Source organism: Trichogramma pretiosum, unplaced genomic scaffold (genome assembly GCF_000599845.2).
Source record: "Trichogramma pretiosum strain Unisexual culture from Peru unplaced genomic scaffold, Tpre_2.0 scaffold37, whole genome shotgun sequence".
Classification (NCBI taxonomy): Eukaryota; Metazoa; Arthropoda; class Insecta; order Hymenoptera; family Trichogrammatidae; genus Trichogramma; species Trichogramma pretiosum.
In genome coordinates this window covers 1,615,298-1,636,153 of record NW_019641622.1, presented here as the reverse complement: position 1 = coordinate 1,636,153, position 20,856 = coordinate 1,615,298, and the positions used below count along the sequence as shown (strand labels likewise).

Here is a 20,856-nt window from a genome sequence, read left to right as displayed (position 1 = left end):
ATATGTGGCTGGCAAATTGTGTATAACTAATTAAAAAATCTGAAAGTGCTTGCGTTTGTAACCACACATCTAATGATCAAAATGAGACCCCAAGGACCATGATTGAACCATCGGTTCTAGCTGGATCCTACGGCACAGGGGTACCTGTCAGGACTGTGGGCTTGCTTCATCGAGGAGGGTTCTATGGTGACTGGGACCTCAATTTTCATATTCCAGAGTGAAAAACTTTGAAAAAAGAGTGAAGAAAACAGAGTTTTCTCTGTATATTCCAAAAAAAATTTTTTTCTTCATAATTAATAAATTTTTTATAAATGTAGGTTTAAGGTACCTTTCCCCCCTTAATTGTTGCTATGTTTTTGTTGTTGGAAGAACTTTTTTATGTATTTTGCGGGAAAAACAGTTAGTTTTTTATTTGAAAATTTTTATTTTTTCGACAATTTTGTGGAAAAAAAGTCGGGAATGGGAATATCTTCTGAACGTGACGGTGTAATGCCATTTATTCAATTTTGTTTATTGATTTTTGTTATGTCTTTGTTTTTGGAATAACTTTTTCTGTATTTCACCTGAGGAAAAATTTTTTTTTAAAGTTCAAAATTTTTTTTGAGGAAAAAAAACTAAGCTTATAGATATCGGTGGCCTTTGGCGATTCAAATTCCCGTCTTAGTCCGCCCCAACGCCCGTAGTGTTGAGGGTCTCAACATGATGTGGACACTTTGATCTTAGCCAAAAGGCCGAGAATCCTAACTCCCATTATTTTCGGCTTCTATAGTTCAGGAAAAATTTTTTATTAGGAGGAAGCACTTTGCTAATGAATTGGTAGCGGTTTTTTTGTAGTGTGATTAAATTAATAATCAACTAATAACAAACATGCCACGAAAATGATGTGAATAAAGCTCAATCTTTTGTAAGGACTCATATAATTGCTAATTATTACTTCCTCGTTAAAAATATAAAAAATATAAAAAACGCCTCAAATTTCTAAAAAATAATGTCAAATTGCTGCCAATACATTGGCAAATATTTTTTCACTAAAATGGTCAAGATTACAACTTTCATTTAAAAAGGCTAATGGAATATGATAATATCATATTTTTCAATCAATTATTCTAAATTGAAAATCGTTTTTGAATGAATAATTCATCATTATAGCCTCTTCAGGCTTAAATTTTATCGCAATTGATAATCAATACGATTTGATCGTCTTATTATATTTCGCGAGTCACGAAGCTCGTACTTGATATTACGATATCTAATACGATAAATTAGCCACGTTGGGATTGATTCTTTAACATCGGGACACCGACATGGAATACCGGCTAAGTATATAAAATGAAACTGTAACTAGTTAAAATCATTGTACATTCTTTCGTCATCAAAGCAAGACATTCAAGTCATACACTCAATTCAAGTAAAAAAAATTCAGAACAATGAAGACAGCTTTTTCTGTATTTCTAATCGTTGCTTCGATTTCAGGTACTTATTATGTTATTATATAATACAATTAATTCATTACATATTTATAGTTCATGAATATGAAGAACTGAACATTACTATTTTCATTTTTAGCAACTTTTGGCGAATTAAATAATGTTGAAAAGCAAATCTGTGAACCAAAGAGCACCTTCAAAAACTACTGCAACGTATGCTTGTGCTCTGACGACGGCCTAACCGCTGAGTGCAGTAAGGGACTCTGCTATCCTCCTGAAAAATGGAATCCTGACGGAACTCTTGCACCGGTAGATGATACAGAGGAGTTCAAAAAATTGATAGCTCCAGGACAAATTTGTATACCAAGGACTAGGTTCAATATGTTTTGCAATTACTGCGCTTGCAATTTCTTCGGGACCGATTACGTCTGTACAAGAGCCCTTTGTCCAGAAGGTATGTATACCATGAACGGCACACTTTTGGTTGATATTGCCTAGCGGAAGAAGAAAAAAATATTCGTGTATAAGAGCCTACTATCTACAAGGTATTTATACCAGGAACGGCACACTTTTGGTTGATATTGCCCTAGTAGAAGAACAAAAAAATATTCGTTATAAGAAATAAGAAAATTAAATTGTATCGAATAAAATTAAATAAAAAAGAAAATTAATATAAATATTCAACTTTTTTTAGATAATTTCAGACAATGATCGATAATATTTGATAGTTACAATAAAATTGGTAAATTTTTATCTACCTATAATAAAAATTATTAAAATTTGTTTTTGATTTTTAGAAAATAGTCAGTTTTATTAGAAAAAAATGTTCTTATAACTTTTTGATCATATTTATTAAATCATAAAATTCATAAGAGTCAAAAATATGTTTTTTTATTATGTGAAAATTAATAAAATGTGTATGATAATTCTCAATCAAAATCAATATATTTTTTGAATATTTTTATTATTAATTATAAAAACGATAGTTACACGTAACAAACTTAATTGAGAAAATACAAAGTATATTTAGCAAGTAAAGTGATGTGGCCGTAATAAGGTGTAGACGCACTGGTATAATTAAATTTATATTTATTGCATAGATCACCATACATGTGTAGCGGAGGTCAGTGTAAGACTGAATTCGCCACGTACTCGCTTACTCGCTAGCGCTACTGGAGCGCCAATAAGAAAAAGTCCACTGTCTCGCATACATGCATACGCGTACACAACATAAAGTTTACAAAGTAGCTATTCCTCATATTGGTTTTGCTTGCTTTCTTCTTGAATTTTTGATCTTCATTAGGTTTTGTTTTGAATTTATCAAAATTTTTCTTTTCTCATTTATTCAAATTTTTCTCATTTAGTGCCAATAATCATGAATTAGTACTTTACGATACAAGTGCCATGAGTAACGCTTTTTGGCACGGCGTAGTTTAGGGCCCGAGCGCAGGTAGAGTTCTAATAGCTGGACCGAAAAGTGTCCCCGTGGCACGACTTATACCACAGAAAAGCGCGTCATAAATGTGAACTTATATCCAGCAGTGCCACAATGTAACTTAACTTTAATTATTGATAAACTAATTATGAATCTTTAAATAAAATTGATAAAATGAGGGTGAGCAGAGAGTACATTGCATTCTGAGTACATACTTAACTCCATTAGCATACCATTAGCGGACATTTGTTGATAATTTAATGTAGTTTCCAAATATGTGAACTACATTGTCCTACGACTTCTAGTTGAAAACCTCGTTTTGGAGCCTATCACGAAGCTTCCTTTATGAGGAAGCAAAACAAATTACGCCTGCCAAGTTCTATTGTTTTCAATAACCGATGAATATACAAATCCCATAAAACATTCATGGGAGTGACATTACGATTTGGATAGGGTCGAGTGCATGATCACGCCAATTGAAAATGTCAACGAGTAGTGATACACGTTTTATATACAAAAAGCACAAGCAGCAGTTTTGAAGATTTGCTTGGGCCATGGCACACGTTACGACACAAGCTCTCCGGATCGCATATCCCCCGAGAGACACATAAGATGCGATATGAACAAAAAGCCCGATACACGCGCCGCGGCGGTGGCTCTTGTCCAGAGAACGTCTATTTGTTCGCGCGTGCATACGAACTGCGAGAGAACGACGACTGTGTTTGACAAAATATAAGATTTTGACATTGAAGCCAAGTGGCTCTGCGACCACTCGAATATTCTCCATAGTGGCAATGCTCGTTTACGTGTATTTGCTTGTCGCGTTGTGTATGTTACGTGTGGGCTCCGTTCGTATATGCATATGGGGATTAAAAAGTCTTTCATAAATAGCTTTTCTCACTTGTTTATTTTTCAATTTATAATTCATTAATACAAATCAAAGTCCTTATTTAATTGGACTGGAGCTTTCGAGGTGTTCTCATCGACCCAAACTAATATCAACTGCAAAAACAATTCGTTTTATCATTGTTCGATTCGAATAGAGCCTCTAATGAACATCAATGATTGTTATAAAAATAAAAATAATAGTCAATTTGAAAAACTCACCGTCACTGCTGCACTCGATCTCGCACTCCATCCAACTATCGAAAGCGTACCATTTGGCGGTAGCATGAGAGCTCGTGAAGGCCATGCATTTACTCTTATTTTCCACGAACATGTAAAACGTGTAGCCGTAGCCGTCGACACCCTCGTACGCCAACATCCACCAATTCGACGGGGTGTAGCATTTCGGATTAGGATGGATGCTGTACCACGGATTGGCTAGTGTACAATTTTGGAAAAAACGTATACATTCTTTTGTTTATTATATACAAAACGAAATTTTGTGATAAAAATTATTGAACTCACCGGTGAAGATTTTTTGGGTTATTGCGAGTAAAATAACAATGCGAAAAATTGATTTAATGGTCAAGTCCATGACGATTTAACTTTCAAAAAACAATGTGAGTGACTTCGTGCTACACTTCAATTTGAACGCATTAATCCACTAGTGCGAGCTTTGTTGGCTAAAATAAAAACATATTTAATGAGTACCATGTGTAACTGGATCATCCTACTTCTGTTTAAATATTCGAATAAGTTATTTGATTGAATAATATCGGCATGCTCAATCACGTAGAGCCTTTTATGTACTACTTCCATTTGAATTTCAATGAAAATTTCAAGATCTCGCACGTACACGTGTGTGTCTGCGTGCAACAAAAAGCTCGGTTGCACACGAGTCGAATTGCTCTCTGTCTGCAAAACTAAACACAGAAAAGAAAGTCAAGTCTGCGAGACTTTTTCCAAGCTCTCTTTTTCTCTCTTTCTCTCTCTCTCTCTCTCTCTCTCTCTCTCTCTCTCTAGTGCAAAATCATTTGTCCAACACACCGCCGACAAATCCAACCTACGATGTCTATATAGCTGCCTGGCATGGAGCACAGCACGTACATGGAATGGCGCAAGGAAGTAACAGCAAAAAAAAGTCGACGAACTTGCGCTGTGTGTAGCACTATATATATACGACTCTCGTACGTGTGCGGCGCACACCCCTCCTTTAACTTTTCAAGGAGTTTGCACTCGTGCTGTATACAACTGACCAACGCGATGCTCTTATCGTTTAGATGAGGGCAAAAGGAAAAAAAAGAGAAAAAAAGAGAAACGAATGAGGAGACTTTTTTTCTCTCTCGCTCTCTCTTTTTTTTCGATCTTTGTGCGAGAGCAGTTCGTATAGCTCCACTTAGTTTGCTTTCTAGGATTTAAGTTTTGAAAAGGTTCGCCGGAGAAAAAAAGCCTTTCGTTGAGCTATATCGAAAATTCATCTGTTTCTTATCGGTGCAAAGTAAATGCTGACCGATCGAATCAGAGTACACAGTGACAAGTTTTTATCGTGTACTTGTACGACTGACTTTATTAACAAAAAAAACATTTGTATGTTTTGAAAATTACTGAAGAATATATTGAAATTTTGCTCGCTTGAAACATAGCGCTTGAAAATCGCTTGAAACATACACACCGGTCGTGTTTGTGCCTTGAGCGACGAGCGAAAAAAAATAAATAGGAAATCGTCGACATGCAGGCGTAAATGTTTCGAGCTGTTATGTATACACACGTCGGCAGCGGTATATGTATCGACTCCCCTTTACTACACTGTCTTATCGGGTTGACGAATAATGTCGGCATATTGAATAGATAGCGCGGCAAAAACTCCCCATGGATTTTCTCGTATACCATATACGCGTGATACGCGGGGCACACGCGGACGTGGCTTTGCCTCGAATATCTGGTCCAAAGTGAGTCTCCAGAGGATATTAGGCGATCGACCCTTCTTCTCTCGTGTCCCTTCCCATTCCCAGCTCGTGCAGCAAAACACTTTGCGTGATTCATTCACGCCAAAAGGTTCCAAGAGTATCTTTTTTGCTTCCTTCACGAGGAAGCTCTGTCACGAGCTTGAAAGCGATTTTTTGAAACAGGCGTCGTAAGACAATTTGGTTTACATATTTCAAGACTTTATTAAATTTCCAACAAATTTCTGCATGCGTGTGTTAGTATATAAATAACTAAACTAATAATCTAGTTTATAAATATCTAAAAGAAAATGTCATGTATATAAACGCATACAGTAGTTTTTGTCAATCGCCTATATTTACATTTATCTGGGGCACTTTTCCAAAGCTCGTCGAACGATCGCGAGATATCATATATTTCCAGGCATAGATGCCAAGCTTTAAAAAATATTTTTTCAGGGTACGATTTGTATAATACACTTGCACGGCTTTCGGAGTTAATAATACGATAATGTACGATCATTAAGGATAAATTGATACAGACATCACTTAGTTGCGTAACAGCTTATTATATGTATATGTTTAATATCCGTAAAAAAAATTAAAAATCTTACCGGTCGATGCACTTCGTTAGATAATAATAATTATGAAAAATTGGGTCAGCTAGATTGTAGGGTTATACAAAGTATTATCATGGAAAGATAATTATGGTCTCGAACGACGATCCTCTAAAGCATAGAGTGACGTACGTAAGTCACTGAATTCAGCAATGAAGTTATTTAGAAAAATTAACTCGACGGATATTACATTTAAAAAAAAAAATATCCACAGGTGCACGCGCGATCTCCTGCATTAAATAATTGCACGAAAATTGAGCGTCGATGTCTATCGCGGGCCAATCGCGCACAGCCCGCGTGTAAGCACTCGAGTATTACACTCTGTATTAAGAGATTTTTTTCCATCAAAGTAAAAAGCGGCTAAGGGTTTTGTATTTAATATCGAGCATATAAAAACAATTGTCTACCACGGCAGAGACTCGCGTAATACGACGTATACATATTATATGCATTAACGGAAGCAAATCGTAAATTTTCCAGATTACATGTACCTCGCGTGCCTTACCATGTGTATAGAGAGAAAGAGAGAGAGTACTTCGAGGGCCTATACGTATAGAGCTATATGCCGGGCTGCAGCTGCAATTCCGATAAAAATTGTATATAAAACGTGCGCGCACAAGCGGCGAGGATTAAACGCAAAAGAAAGAGGTCTGCGTAGCCGCTGTGTAAGAGCATTTATCAAGCAGTGGACGCGTACGTACATTTCGTATATTATATGTATGTCGTATACTTTCTTGCCCATACGGCTCGAACTATAAGTGAAATTGTGTTTAGGGGTTGTGCTGCTGCTGCTGCACCGGGTCTCAAGCCGGGCACTGTGTATATAAATGTGAAGTGAGCGATATCGATAAAGCCCGACGCGCGCGTTGATAAGTTGCAGGAAAAATTATGTATACACTTGCGTTTACTCGAGGAGCCTAGTTCCGACATCGTGAACTTTTTTCCTTTTATCTCCAACACCGTGTGTGGGTGTACACGTGTGTTTTCATTAATCATTTGCTCGGCGAGTCGGCGCAACTTGAAGATAACGAAAAAAAGGCTTTTTCTTATTTCAGTTACAACTTGGATTCGGTGAAAGGTGTAAAAAGTAATGGGTAAAAAAAAAGAACAATGCACCGTAATTTGAATTTACTCTTACGGTCGTGATCTTTCTTATCCTCGTTTTAAAAAAATTATGGACCAAATGAAATGAATAGTTTTGAAGCACTCTAAAATGCCGATGGAGCATCAATATACAGCTGCTTCGAATTTGAAAGTAGTACTTATTATTATTCTGTTCTTTTGAGCAACATTAAACCGCTAGATGGCGTCGAATAATCATGCAATAATATTTGCACAATATTCTTATAAATTAAAAACTTATAGCTGACTCAAAATATCATTAATCGTTAAAGTTCGATGATGTAATCCATAAAACTGACTTACGAAGTATCCGGAATGACTTGTGTGAGCAGAGGAAAACTAATAAACATTATACATTTTTGATAGAATTTTTATTTTGTCCAATAAACAATTGGTATTTTTCAGACGGTATTCTATTACGATCAAAAGGAGAAATTAAAAAAATTACTTCCACGTCGCACGAAGCGTATAAGGGCTAGTATAGATACAAAATCGCGATGGGCCGCGAAAACTCATTACCAGGCAGTTAAGCACCTGGTTGTATAGCTTAATCAGCGCTCCTCGTATACGATCCGACGTTAAATCGGATCTTCGTCCAGCTAAATTTTGCAAACGCGATCTACTCTTCCCGAAACTTTGCGTACTGCGAGCACTTGACGCGATACGTGTTCCCGAACGATGAGCATCGCGATGATTTATCGGCGCCTTTAATTAATCCCGATGTTTACGCTCTCTTAGAGATCGAGTATATACGCAGGAAAGCCGATCACGCCCCAGCTGTATTTTAGATAATCGACTGTATCGCACCAGAGGATTATGTGTTGAGCACACGATTCAGGTGTATATCGTATTTATACGATAAAAAATTGCGAATTCGAGCGATCCACGTGAACTATTCAACTTTCTTAATTTCTCTACAAAATCAAAAATGTACGTCGACTTCGAGACCTTATAAATATATTCTCGCGCGCTTCGAGCGTAACTCGCAGGATGAAGAGAGAAAAATATTCACTTCGGGACAGCCATTAATCAGTCATATACGTATAATGTAACATGCGAACTGCACTTCGCGCACGATCGTGGTTTTCTCTCTCTCTGAAACGAGCTGCTATACGTTTCTCAGGCAGCTCGCCAATGTGCATATAGCGCTCATACTTTTATTTTTCAATGCACAAGCAGAGCCGCGTGCAATGGCTGTCACGAAGAAAAAGGCGGGTTTCGCGCGCACATACGAATGCGCCCCGGACACGAAGATAACATAGGCTCTACTTAGCACGCGACGAGTATTATTACAAAAGAAAATGCTACAAGACCATCGCCATTGATGCAGTCCAGACAATTTCTATGAGTTCAAGGAATAGATACTTTAGTTATAGATTGGGCCGATAGAAGGGACAATGTAATTTCAATCTGTACTCGAACGTGAAAAGTGTTTTGAATTTCCTCATGAAGCTAGAAATTATTAAATACTTTTTTGAACTATTTATTCTCGATCGACAGAAAAGTATATAATATTATACATGTGTAGGTGATATACGTGCTTTTGAGCTGTTGCTGCTACATTATAATATGAGCAAGGAATACCTCATCTACTTCGTACATAAGTAATCTATGCCAAGCTCGAGCGAGCTACGCACGTATCTATATTGTATCGTACACGAAGTGTATGAATTGCAACAGTAATGCGATAATTACGTCGATGTGTTATAGCTTTATTCGACTCTTAATTTTTGAAATTGCAAAAGAAATTATCATCTTCTCATGGCTAATAGAACGTAAAAGAGAAAGTAAGAAATAGTGCTTTACAGCCTTTAATGAGGGTTAAACTCGTACATTAGCTTCAATTAAGTAAACGCGATTTTTCTCCGAGCGTAACTGATAAGCGATCTTCAGCGTCATTTGGACGAGATAAAAAGAAATACCTGCATTCGCCAAAAATCAGCCAAATCCGGGTGCGTATAAAATGAAATGAAAAAAAATTTTATGCTGTTTGCGGCACAGAGCCGCCACGCGAATAGCTCATGCTTACGATCCACGCCACCCAAGTGAAGTTTTACAAGCTCCAGCGCAACTAATGCACGCCGCTAATAATATTATCATATAATAGACTGGGGTTGGCCGCCTGTATATTAAGTTTTTTTATGACTTTAATTTAGTATCCACTGTAGCAGCTACTAGTAGGCCACACACAGACAATGAGACAGAGAGTGAGAGAGAGAGAGAGAGAGAGAGAGAGAGAGAGAGAGAGCACGAAGGAGCAATTTTTCGCAGATGCATCTGTTCGACAATTCAAATTATCCTAATTTCCTTGCAATAACGCCGCGGTATTTACGCGCATATAATAATAAATTAATTAATCACCGACAGGATGCGTGGTATATGCGTACATATAAAGATGTATTTATATGATAAACGCATCTGCGCTCGATATCGCTGCAGCGTAAAAAAGGCGGCTCGACTTTTAATTACGAAATAAAACTGTAAAAAGTGTCAACGTTTATGTATGAAATAAGCTCGATAAGCCTTGCGCGTATATATACGTGTGCAGCCTTCGTTAATTCAATTATCATACACTTGGCTCACAAATTACATCCTCGTCATCGTGCCGACGTATATGTATAAAAACCTATTAAAAATCATCCGCCATTGTCTCGGGCCAGGGGGAGGCCTCGTTCGCTCGCCCGCTCGCGTTGCAGTAATTAACGAGAGACACGCTCACTCGGAAACTGACCATATTATTATTAATACACAACAACGGGGCGCGAAGCTGCGAAAAAGCTGCTCGCCCCCCTCCGAGGGCTGCTGCTGCTGTTGGTATGCAGCTTCAATATGCGCTTTGAGAGAGCCTCGACGACAAAAGGCTCAGGCGTCGATATGTAATTATCGCGCGACAATAAGCGCAGCGTAATAATAATAATAATGATAATAATAATGCGAACAAAAAAAGAGCAGCAGTGTCGCAGGGTGCGAAAACTCGTGCAGCGTGGCTTTGTCTCGTAAACAGGAAATTCCCGTGTTCTCGCCGCGAGGCGCGACGACGACGACGACGACGGGGATTATTATATTGTTGATTCGCGCACCCTCGCACCGGTACGCATGTGTGTACGTGTGCGCGCGTATGTGTTTGTATGTGCCTCGCCCGTCGTATCACGGCTTGTCTAATTGGGAATCGCGAGATGATTAACTTTTCGTGCGATCTATGGTTTTTGTTTTACATTGAATAAGCTCGGCGCGAACGTGTCGTTGAATTTTGCAACCATCAATTATAAATGCAGGCGCGCAGCTTTATATTATCACTCTATACGTATACGCTTCCGCGCCTAGAGTCGATCAAGAGCAGCACTTGCCCAAAAATTATGTACATTTATACAAAGGGTGTCGCAAGCTCGTCACGCTGTACTATGTATAGTACCGATCTCTATAACCCACTGCAATCAATCATCTCTTTCTCTCTTTTGGCTCGCTTCTTCTTCTTTCTCTCTTTTTTTTTATTTTTCTCGCGCCGAAGCGAAACGAAGGTGGCGGGGAAAATTTTAAAAGCTAAAACTTTGAAAATTAAAGCGCCGGTGTATATACGTATATAGTTCCCTCCTATTCGCTGTAATATAAGAGAATTAATTACACCGGGCTATGTAGACGAGAGCGAGCTCCGAGTCGAGCTGCTGCTGCTGTTGCTCTACACGTATAGCGAGGGCAAAAATGACGCCACGTATACGCCCAGCCGCAGCGAAAAGAAGCTTTTACACAGCTTGCTCGTCGCAAAACAAATGATATCCTGTGCCATTATAGGCTGCGCGCCGCTCCACAGCTCCTCCATTCGATGAGGCGCGAGAAACGCAATGAGAGCTTAAATCGCTCTGCGACACGTAGATATTATATAATTTTTATCATTGTGATATCTGCAACGAAGCAAGGCAAGAATCGACTGCTACTGCGGATAAGGATGGTGGTGGTGACGGCGTGCCTCATGCTTTTTGGGAGTTATAATATAGTATAACGTGTGTAGAGCGAATTTAGCCTGGAGCTAAGTTAATAAAGTTCTCGGCCCACGCGATAACGAGTCCGATACGAAAAAAGCAGTCATTAGCGCCGGTACACGAGTCGTGCTACGTACAGGCAGGCAGAGCAGCCCTATAATACAAGGGCCTAGGCTGTCGACTTATTTCAAAAGCCATGCACGTTTTACGAGTGTTACGATATAACGAGCGGATCCGTAGATACAACTCGAAGCAGCGCCCTCCCCGTCCTACATACAATATAACAATGCTTTTAACTATGTAAGCGCGTTTGTTCGTCGTAATTACCGCTGTATACGTTTTTTTCTTCGCACCAACTTATCGATATGATAAATAAATTATGAATTTTCGAACATGCCGCACGATCAGCAACACGTATTTTATAATAGGGTGCATGTGTTTCGCAAAATTTAAATAAACGATCGCCGTGGGTTAATTATCTCCACCCAAGCGTGGGCGGCGGTGTGCATTGTATATTTCACATAAACACATCGGATACAAACATTTCTTGGAAAACGCGTGTATATTGCTATACACACGCGCTAGTATAGCCTCGAGCCTGTCCGAGCGTTTCCGGAAGATATTAACGTTCTGCATCTGCAGCTCTTTGCGTACACCCGCGCGTGTATTTATAAGTGCAAAATTTATTCATTGCCTGGCTTACAACCTGTATATGGTTTTTATCAAAGCTGCTGAATCTTCGATTATTATTTCACTGCCCCGCTCGACATGCGTTTTTGAGGAATATTATTCGCTTCTACACTACCTCTCGCTCTCTAATATTCAATCCCTTCGTGCCTGTACTCCTACTATACACAATATTCGTATACATTAGAGCACATACACATATAATATTTGACGTTTAATATTTAATATGTGAATATCGTCGCATGAAGCATGTCGGGACATTACGTACATGTAATGTACCTACGAATATGACTGTACAAAGCGGAGGACAATTACACGTGGCACCTCAATCATCCTATGTATATACACATGGATTACGGTGAGTGGATGGTAAAAAAAATATAATTGCTTAAGGAGGCTCGAGCGAAAATCACTTTCTGACAAATATGTCTGAAACTTCGCGAATTTACTCCTTTCATCAACACACATCGATCGCAACAAAAAAAATATGGGTCAACACGCTTATTTAAGAGATAAGTCCGTGTAAACTTGGTCGATTTCACATGGGTCTTAAGGGAGCATCTTCATGATTTACCGTTCTTTAATCGTTCACGATTAAAGTACGTGACAGATATTGATGAAAAACTAAGGCTAGAAAGAAAAAATTATAAGCTTTCGAATGATGAAACAAAAAAGGGGGGTCAACACATTAATTAATAAAATATTTTAATGTAAAGAGTCGAAATCGTGAGGTTACAATGTTTTGCGCGATGCGGCCGCTGCACGCAAAATGGTGCGCTATTTAAATTTCGAAGCGCACGATATATTATTAAAACTTAAATGTATTACGTAATATATTTATTAAATATTATTTGCTTTTTCTATCTTGTTAGTAATTAAAAAACGTGCTAATTGAACGATACACGCGTGACGAACGATACGACGTGCGCACTAGGCGCGACGCAACCGCGGTCAATGCGTAGATGCAAGAGGCACGACGCGTAGAGCGCACGAATGCAGGACAGCTACACGCGCTCGAGCCTCCTTAAGCTACAAAACTTTTAGATGGTAGAATAAAAACGATTTTAGTTGCGCTAACTAACATTTTTGGCTACTGCGCGTACTGCGAGAGAAAGATGGCGATACCATCGCTAGATACAGTTAAAATTCATTCGATGTAGAATGTAAAATTTGATTGTTATTTATTAGCAACTTGTTGTACTGGTGGCTATGTAAATTTTTATTTAATGAAAAGAAAAGCATTATTGACTTAACCCGTTTCAAAAAGTGAGGTTACGTATACCGTTGTACTTATCGTGTTTGCGTGACAGAGCATATATTGAGTTTAAGTTAAACAGATCAGCAAAGATAATAACACTATTATCGGCTTGGATATCACAGCAGCAGCAGTAACAACGATAGTAGAAACAGCGACGGGCCACCTAAATCATCGCATGTTCGTTTTTTTTTTCTACTCCACCCCATTCGGACACTCACTACTACCGCCGTTAGGCATTGCTTCGGTGAGGCCGGGGTTAGTTGAGCATTTCTGCTACTTCTGTTAGTCGTTGTTTTCCATACATCCCCCATCCGTCGCATAGTGATATGCGACGATTAAGGGTTCAGGAATTCATCTTCTTTCTGCTTGGTGAACCTCCGATCCTGCGCGATGCCATCGTCGATTGTCGTATCCCCTTTTTCAGAGCCGTCTACTGCGTGGTCACACATTGCTGGCATCTCCTCCTGAGTTAGACGTCTTTTTAGAACTCGCTGTCTAGTGCCATCTTATGAGTGTGGTTCTCGCTTCTGCCGCCGATGGCAAGTGCCCAATTTGCTCTGTCAGCTTCATCTTGTGAGTGTGGTTCTCGCTTCCGGCGCTACCCTATTAGTCTCCGTGAGTTTTTGATACTCCTCCTTTTCTGTTGTCGTCTTGTGAGTGTGGTTCTCGCTTCAGGCGCCGTCATGCGCTCCAGCAGAGCCTTGGCTCTCACATCCGGCGCCCTCTTGTGAAAGTGGTTCTCGCTTCCGACTTCATCATGGGAGTGGTGTGCTCCATCTATTGCCAGCCATGTGAGTCCTTGCCTCGGGCTCCTACTTGTGGTTATCCTATCGCTTCCAGCTCGCACAGTGATCGGGGTTTTTTTACCGCTTCGGAGGCTGATGACATAGGCCGGGTCTTCTTTTTGAGTGGTACCCGCTCCACCTCGGGCACGGGCTCGACCACACCAGGCGAAAAAACGAACCTCGAAAATTCGTCTGGTGGGGATCGAACCCACGCCCTACCGCGTACCTTGTATCAGTAGGCAAGAACTATGCCCACTTTTTTTCGAAACATATGTTTATTTATCAAAATCAATATACATGAGTGGCTATAAACATAATTAAAAGGAGCCAATAATAAGTTACAAACAGAATGATCTATGCTTAGATTCTCGCTGTTAAACAGTATTAATATCGTGGTTACATTAAGTATGATTATTACAGTTCTTTATTTTAATATTGAACTACAGAAAACTTGAAAAAAAACTATAGATCCTAAATCTTGTTTTATTACTTCCTTAGACAACTATAAAAAAGAAGAAAAAATTACGGCTAAGATAATGGAGTTTGTACAATTATTTACAGTGATAATTAAAGTTTTGAAGGATGGCCTTATCGTATATAGTAGTATCACAGACCTTCTCTCTATCAATTACAATGTTATTAATAACTATTTTTTTATCTAGTTTGTTTCTGGATAAATGGTATAGCATATGATTCCAGTTATGGTCAATGATTAGACCCCTATCATCTAAATATTTAAAACTTTCTGGAGGAACAAATCCCAACGAAATAGATCTTAACATATAATTGTCCTTTGGATAATAAAGACCAAATATCAGACTATTGACTTTATTAGCCATGGTATTTTTAATATAATTTCTTATGATGTGTACTATAAATGTGTCTATTCTAGGTATATTCGCCATTGACAATAAGTTGACGTTACTAATACATTTAGTATAGTTACTACGCGCAGATTCATATTTGTTTAAACAAACCCTTAAGATTTTTCTTTCCAGGAGTCTGAAGGTCTCCATTGACGAGGCTGACAGATTAAACCACACCGGACAACCATAAATTAAGACTGGCCTTATTAGGCATAAATACGATATGATTTTAGCTCTTTGATCAAGGAAGGGAGAATGGAACAGGTTGTGTAATTTTTTAAATACCATCTTCGCTTTGTTGACTTGAGTTTCTATGTGCGTGTTGAACTTCATAAGATCGTCCAGCATGATGCCCAAATATTTCACCACCCTTTTGTGTGGGATGATTACATTTTGAGTCGTATCTGTGATTTGGAAGTTTTTCCAGTTTTTTTGCGTATATTTCCTTTCTTTGTTGATTGGTTGGCGAAATAGAATTGTCTCACATTTCGTAGGGGTTATTTGGAGCTTCCATTGGTTATAATACCGGATTATTTTAATAAAAATCTCTTGTAATCTGTGCTGGATTTTGTTCATGCTACTATCCGCCGTATAGACAATTAGGTCGTCTGCGAATGCTAGTCCATGTATCACGCCATTGTTGATTGCGAATAGCTTTAGAAGATTAGCCGTATATATGTTAAATAACTGTGGCGAGTTCACCGTACCCTGTTGTAAGCCCTTCGTTAACGTGAATATTTTGTTATTTACATCAATAGAATTGCCAGAATTGGCTAATTTAAATTGTTTGCCCGTAATCATGTTGTAAATGATTTTTAGCAGGTGAGCATTCATTTTGTATCTTTGAAGTTTAAACATTAGCCCTTCGTGCCATACGGAATCAAAAGCCTTCTTTAGGTCAATCAGAATGGCGCCAGTCATTTTTCTACCCAGTAAATTCCAATTTATATCAGCAGTTAGCTTGTGTATAGCGTGGATCGTAGCATGTCCTTTGCGGAAACCAAACTGGTGTTCCGGTATAATGTCCTTGTCGTCGCAAAATTTGGTGACATTGTATTTCATTGTCCGCTCAAAAACCTTACTTATCGTTGGAAGAAGGCTAATAGGTCTTAGATTATCCAGTTCAAGAGGCTTGTCCGGTTTTTTGTTTAGCAAAATTAATTTGGCTAGTTTCCAGGCCTTGGGGTAGTACCCATTGTTTAGGCAATTGTTAAAAATAATGGTATATTTTCTGATATAATCTTGGTCCAATCTTTTTAGGGCTATATTCGGTATTTCGTCCCAGCTTGAAGAGGTTTTATTTTGTAGGCTTTTTACTAGGCTGGTGACAATTTTACTATTAGTGAGGCAAAACTCTTTGTTGATTTGCGATGACGGGTTGTCAGCTCGGTTCAGCTCACTGAAGTTTGTGCTAGAAGGAAGGTCGTTGAATGCGGTCTTCATCTCGTTTGTTTCTTTAATGATTAACTTTTCTAGGGCCGAACCGTCGTTATCATCCTTAGTGTTAATGTTACTAAAGAACTCACCAATGATTGTTGAGATAGCTGATGGTTCTGTGACTACGTAGTCGTTATCCGCCGTGGTGGTAATTGCATTGTCGATTTGACATATATTCATTATGTCCTTGTGTTTTTCTCTGATTAGTAAGCTATTGATTTTGTTGCCGTTGTCTTTTTTTCTAAAATAAGTATTAATTTTTGGGGAGAAGCTTGCTGACTCTCTGTAATCAATGCCGTTTATTAAGTCGGCCCATTGGTGTTTCGCTACTTTGCTGAATTCGGCAAATAGTTTCTTTTTTATTGTTTTCATTTCTTGCTTTAGCCTAATATAGTTTTGTTGCGACTCTTCATCTGATCTGTGCTGGACTCTGTGTAATCTCGATTGGGTGATGTGCTTTTTCTTATAGAGTTTGGTTATCGTTTTGCTTTGGATGCTGTCAAATCTGTCTTTTTGTTTATATCTAGGAGTGGAGTACTCTATAGCTCCTTTCCTCGCCGTCTGCATACTTTCTATGAATGCATCAATTTCTGTGTTGGACAAGTTCCTATTATCTGATATATCAATGCTATGCTCAGCAAGAAATTTCTTGAATTTTACGTTATTCGTTTTTTTGTACAAGAATCTGTTTATTTTGCAGTTCTCAGTTTCAATTTCTGAAGGTAAGATTATGTCCAGCTCGATCGCTCGGTGGTCGCTATCTGTGTCAATGGTATTGAGAAAATCATGTAGAGTCTGGATGTCTGATTTGATCAGAGCTATGTCTATAAAGCTGTAAGCTTTATATAATGTGGGGGATTTTGAGTGTAGGAGATCAATGCTGAAATTTATGGTGTGGCTGTCCAACCATTGCTTAAGCTGCCAGCCCCGCCCGTTGGAAGTCAGATTCCTCCAGTCCGAATGTTTCGCATTCAAGTCGCCTATGAACACAAATTTATTATTAATATCATAAAGTTTTAAAAAGTTAAATATGTAACTTAGGTCACTATCAATAGAACATTTTAAAGCTGGCGAAGCGTATACGCTGATAATAAATAAATTAGATTTGTCTGCTAATTTTAAAGAAATCACTGTACATTCAAGCACATCAAACTTGTGATTTAAAAACACCTGGTTGCATTTAAATTTTTCACTAATTAGAATAGCAGTTCCTCCCCCTTTGGAGTTTCTATCATCACTACGGGGACATCCACAAATGACGTCATCACTTGGAGGGGGGGAGGGGTTCTTCAATCATGACACTTGATGACAGGGGGGGGCCAGGGGGGTCTGTCAACTATGACGTCATAAATATTTATGTCAACATATATGATTTTAGCAGCGCGAAAAAAGAAATTTTCAGCCGTTGCACATAGCAAGAAATGCGACTTTCATACTACTGGTATGTGCAATGTTATCCTGCTATGAATAGCGAAAAAATAAGTATAGCCTTGAAGAGCACAAAATTACCTTCAATTTGGTATTCTTAAAAGCTCTTCAAGTCCTTTAGAACAGAAGATATAGCTATTTGAAGTTTTACTGAAAATTCAAGTATTATGTCAACTGATCAATGAAAATGACAGATTTAATGCTTTAATTCTCAGTGAAACTTCAAACAGCTGTATCTTAGGTTCTACAGGACTTAAGGTGTTTTTAAATGTACCAAATTAAAGATAATTTTGTGCTCTTTAAGTTCATATAGTTCATTTTGAGGTTTGAGTTTGCCTAGTATGTGTAATATGTAAAGATCTAAGGCTATACTCTGCTTTAGGGGCCATTTTTGCACGTTTTTTGATACATATTAGCGTCTCCAGAGCATAATAATGCAATTAATTTTCTGGACATTTTCTCTTACCGTATTGTTTAAAGATACATACTCGTGATTAAACAAATCACAAATATTTTTTTTAAAGTTGTTTAGCTCTACGTTTACATTATCAAGTTTATTTATTATCTGTATGAAGCTTTGCTCCAAAAAGTCTAGTCTGTTACCTACTGGCTTACTATTAGAATAAGTATAGGAGGGGTGGCTGCTATCGTTGGGCCTACCCTCTTTACCGTTATATGTAACGTTGTCTTGGCAGCCTTGTAGTGGAGGTGTACTGCAGTACTCCGGATTGTAGTTGGTTTCAAGGTCCATTCTTTCATGCTGGGTAATTTGTTGGTGGCGGTGCTGCTGAAGTTGCTGCTGGTGCTGTCTAGCATTGAAGTTGACGTTGTTGTTGGAGTTAATGTTGTTGCTTCTAGTCTCCTCATAAATATGTGGAATTTTGGCTTGTATAGCTGTACTGTTTTTAGTTACATCAGCATAAGATGTGTATTTGTTACTCAAAGAGTTGTTCTGGCGACTTCTCTCTTTTATGCGCTTTATTTCTCTGCTTCTCACCTCACAGCCTTTGTATGAGGCAGGGTGGCCTGTTTTTCCACACAGGATACATTGCAAATCTTCTTTGTTGTCAGAGTTGACTTTACATTGGCCTGGGCCATGATCTTTAGTGCATTTCACACATCTGTACTTAATATGACAGTTAGCAGCAACGTGGTTTATCCTTTGGCACCTTCTGCATTGAGGTGGCTCTGACTTACTTAACGTTTCCCATTTAATTACCTGATGGGCTATGTATTTAGTGTTGAACAGTGCTCTCAGATTGCTGTCAGGCGTTAGCTGCAGTAGGAACGTTTTTCCATTTCTGGGTTTTCCTGCAAATTCACTAATTTTTTTAACATACACATTTTCTAATGCTAGTTTATAAAGTTCTGTTAAGACATCTTTGGTCGACATTTGGTCATGAAGGCCTTTCAACAGGATAGTTTTTAACTTCTTACTCTTATGAGTAAATGAGATGAATTCTATTTCAAGTTTTATTAATAAATCTGTAGTCTCTTGAAATTCTTTTTCGTTGCTGGTGACTACCACACAAGCGTTATTAGCTGTGTTTTTTATTTTGAATGCGATAGGCACATTTAAGTTCTCTAATTTTTTAATTAGAGTTGTTGCAGCGCAGTTCTTTATATAGATAGGAGGCTGTCTCTCATTTTCGTGGTTAGCTTCGCTATCTACTGGTGAGGCATCTCTACTGTAATTTTTTTTTTTTTAGTTGATTACGGCCCTTTCTGCTACTAGGCTAATTGGCCAACCTCACCGTTCTACCTAACGGTGGGTCTTGCGTGTATATGTAAGTGTGTGTTAGTGTATTAGCGTGTACCTATAGTCGATATGGTTGCGCCTCCCATACCACTGAGGTTACGCTTTGATAATGGTGTGACCCCCAACACCAGAGACCGCAGTTGAAGTGCACCGGCTTTTTTCCAAGGAAAGTTTCCACGGATTACACCCAACGGTGCAAACCCCGCAGAAAAAATCCTCGGGAAAAAACCAGCCCACCGCCGGGATTTGAACCCCCGACTTCTCGGTTGAGAAGCAAGAGCTCAAGCCCCACAGCCACCGCGGCCTCACTCTCTACTGTAATCTTTCTGCTTGGGCGATGGCGCCCCCTCTTGATTGTCATGTGTATTATGACTGTTGCTGTTGTTGTCTGGTGTTTGCGTGCGCGTAGAGATTGCTTGACTTCCCCTCTTCTTTCTTTTTTTGAATTTCGATGTTCGTTTCCGTTTCGTCTTCTACCGTGCTGATTTTTGGAGAAGCAATATGGCCGTTCGTATTTTCATGCTGCGAGCCTCCATTGATGCCTCCTATTATTTCTATTATTTGTTGTTTAGATAAGGTCGGAGTATAACTCTTACGGCCACCATTCAAATTTGGCGTTATATTAATAGTTTTCTTGTCCAATGTGATCATTTTTTTATATGCATTTGCAGCTAGCAAGTCCTTCAGTGAGCTTGGCGATGAGCTGTTCTTTCTCTTGGACATGGTTATGTTCGTATTAGCTAGTAGCTACACAATATACACGTTGAACACATGATTAAGTCAATGCTTATTATTTGTAATAACAAAGAGATGTAAGTAGTTGGCCACATTAGTTAAGCTTTATCGAGTAGTACATTGACAGCATTTAATTGTCACACAATATTAACTATGCCCACTGAGCCAAGGAGGCCGTGGCGCATGTTTATGTGTGTGTTTTTTTTTTTTTTTTTCTACTCCACCCCATTCGAACACTCACCGGAATCTGCCGTTAGGCATTGCTTCGGTGAGGCCGGGGTTAGTTGAGCATTTCTGCTACTTCTGTTAGTCGTTGTTTTCCATACATCCCCCATCCGTCGCATAGTGATATGCGACGATTAGGGGTTCAGGAATTCATCTTCTTTCTGCTTGGTGAACCTCCGATCCTGCGCGATGCCATCGTCGATTGTCGTATCCCCTTTTTCAGAGCCGTCTACTGCGTGGTCACACATTGCTGGCATCTCCTCCTGAGTT

General features: G+C 38.8%; 2 protein-coding genes across 5 annotated transcripts in view; one reads left to right on the top strand and one right to left on the bottom strand.

The window, feature by feature from the left end:
- The first annotated feature begins 1,427 nt into the window (after positions 1-1,427).
- LOC106649494 (pacifastin-like protease inhibitor cvp4) lies at positions 1,428-1,925 on the top strand. Its single transcript, XM_014366932.1, has 2 exons — positions 1,428-1,473; positions 1,567-1,925. Exons 1-2 carry the CDS (start codon positions 1,428-1,430, stop codon positions 1,923-1,925), a joined length of 405 nt encoding a protein of 134 aa, XP_014222418.1.
- A 1,890-nt stretch (positions 1,926-3,815) lies between these two features.
- LOC106649607 overlaps positions 3,816-20,856 on the bottom strand; it is a 48,001-nt gene continuing 30,960 nt past the window's right edge. For all 4 annotated transcript variants that reach the window (XM_023458949.1, XM_014367077.1, XM_023458948.1 and 1 more), the window contains 3 exons: positions 4,273-4,430; positions 3,970-4,185; positions 3,816-3,864 (listed from right to left, as the gene is read on the bottom strand). In XM_023458949.1, the coding sequence (XP_023314717.1) occupies positions 3,842-3,864; positions 3,970-4,185; positions 4,273-4,342 (309 nt within the window). In that variant the 5' untranslated portion in view covers positions 4,343-4,430 and the 3' untranslated portion in view covers positions 3,816-3,841. The remainder of the gene's footprint in view (positions 3,865-3,969; positions 4,186-4,272; positions 4,431-20,856) is intronic.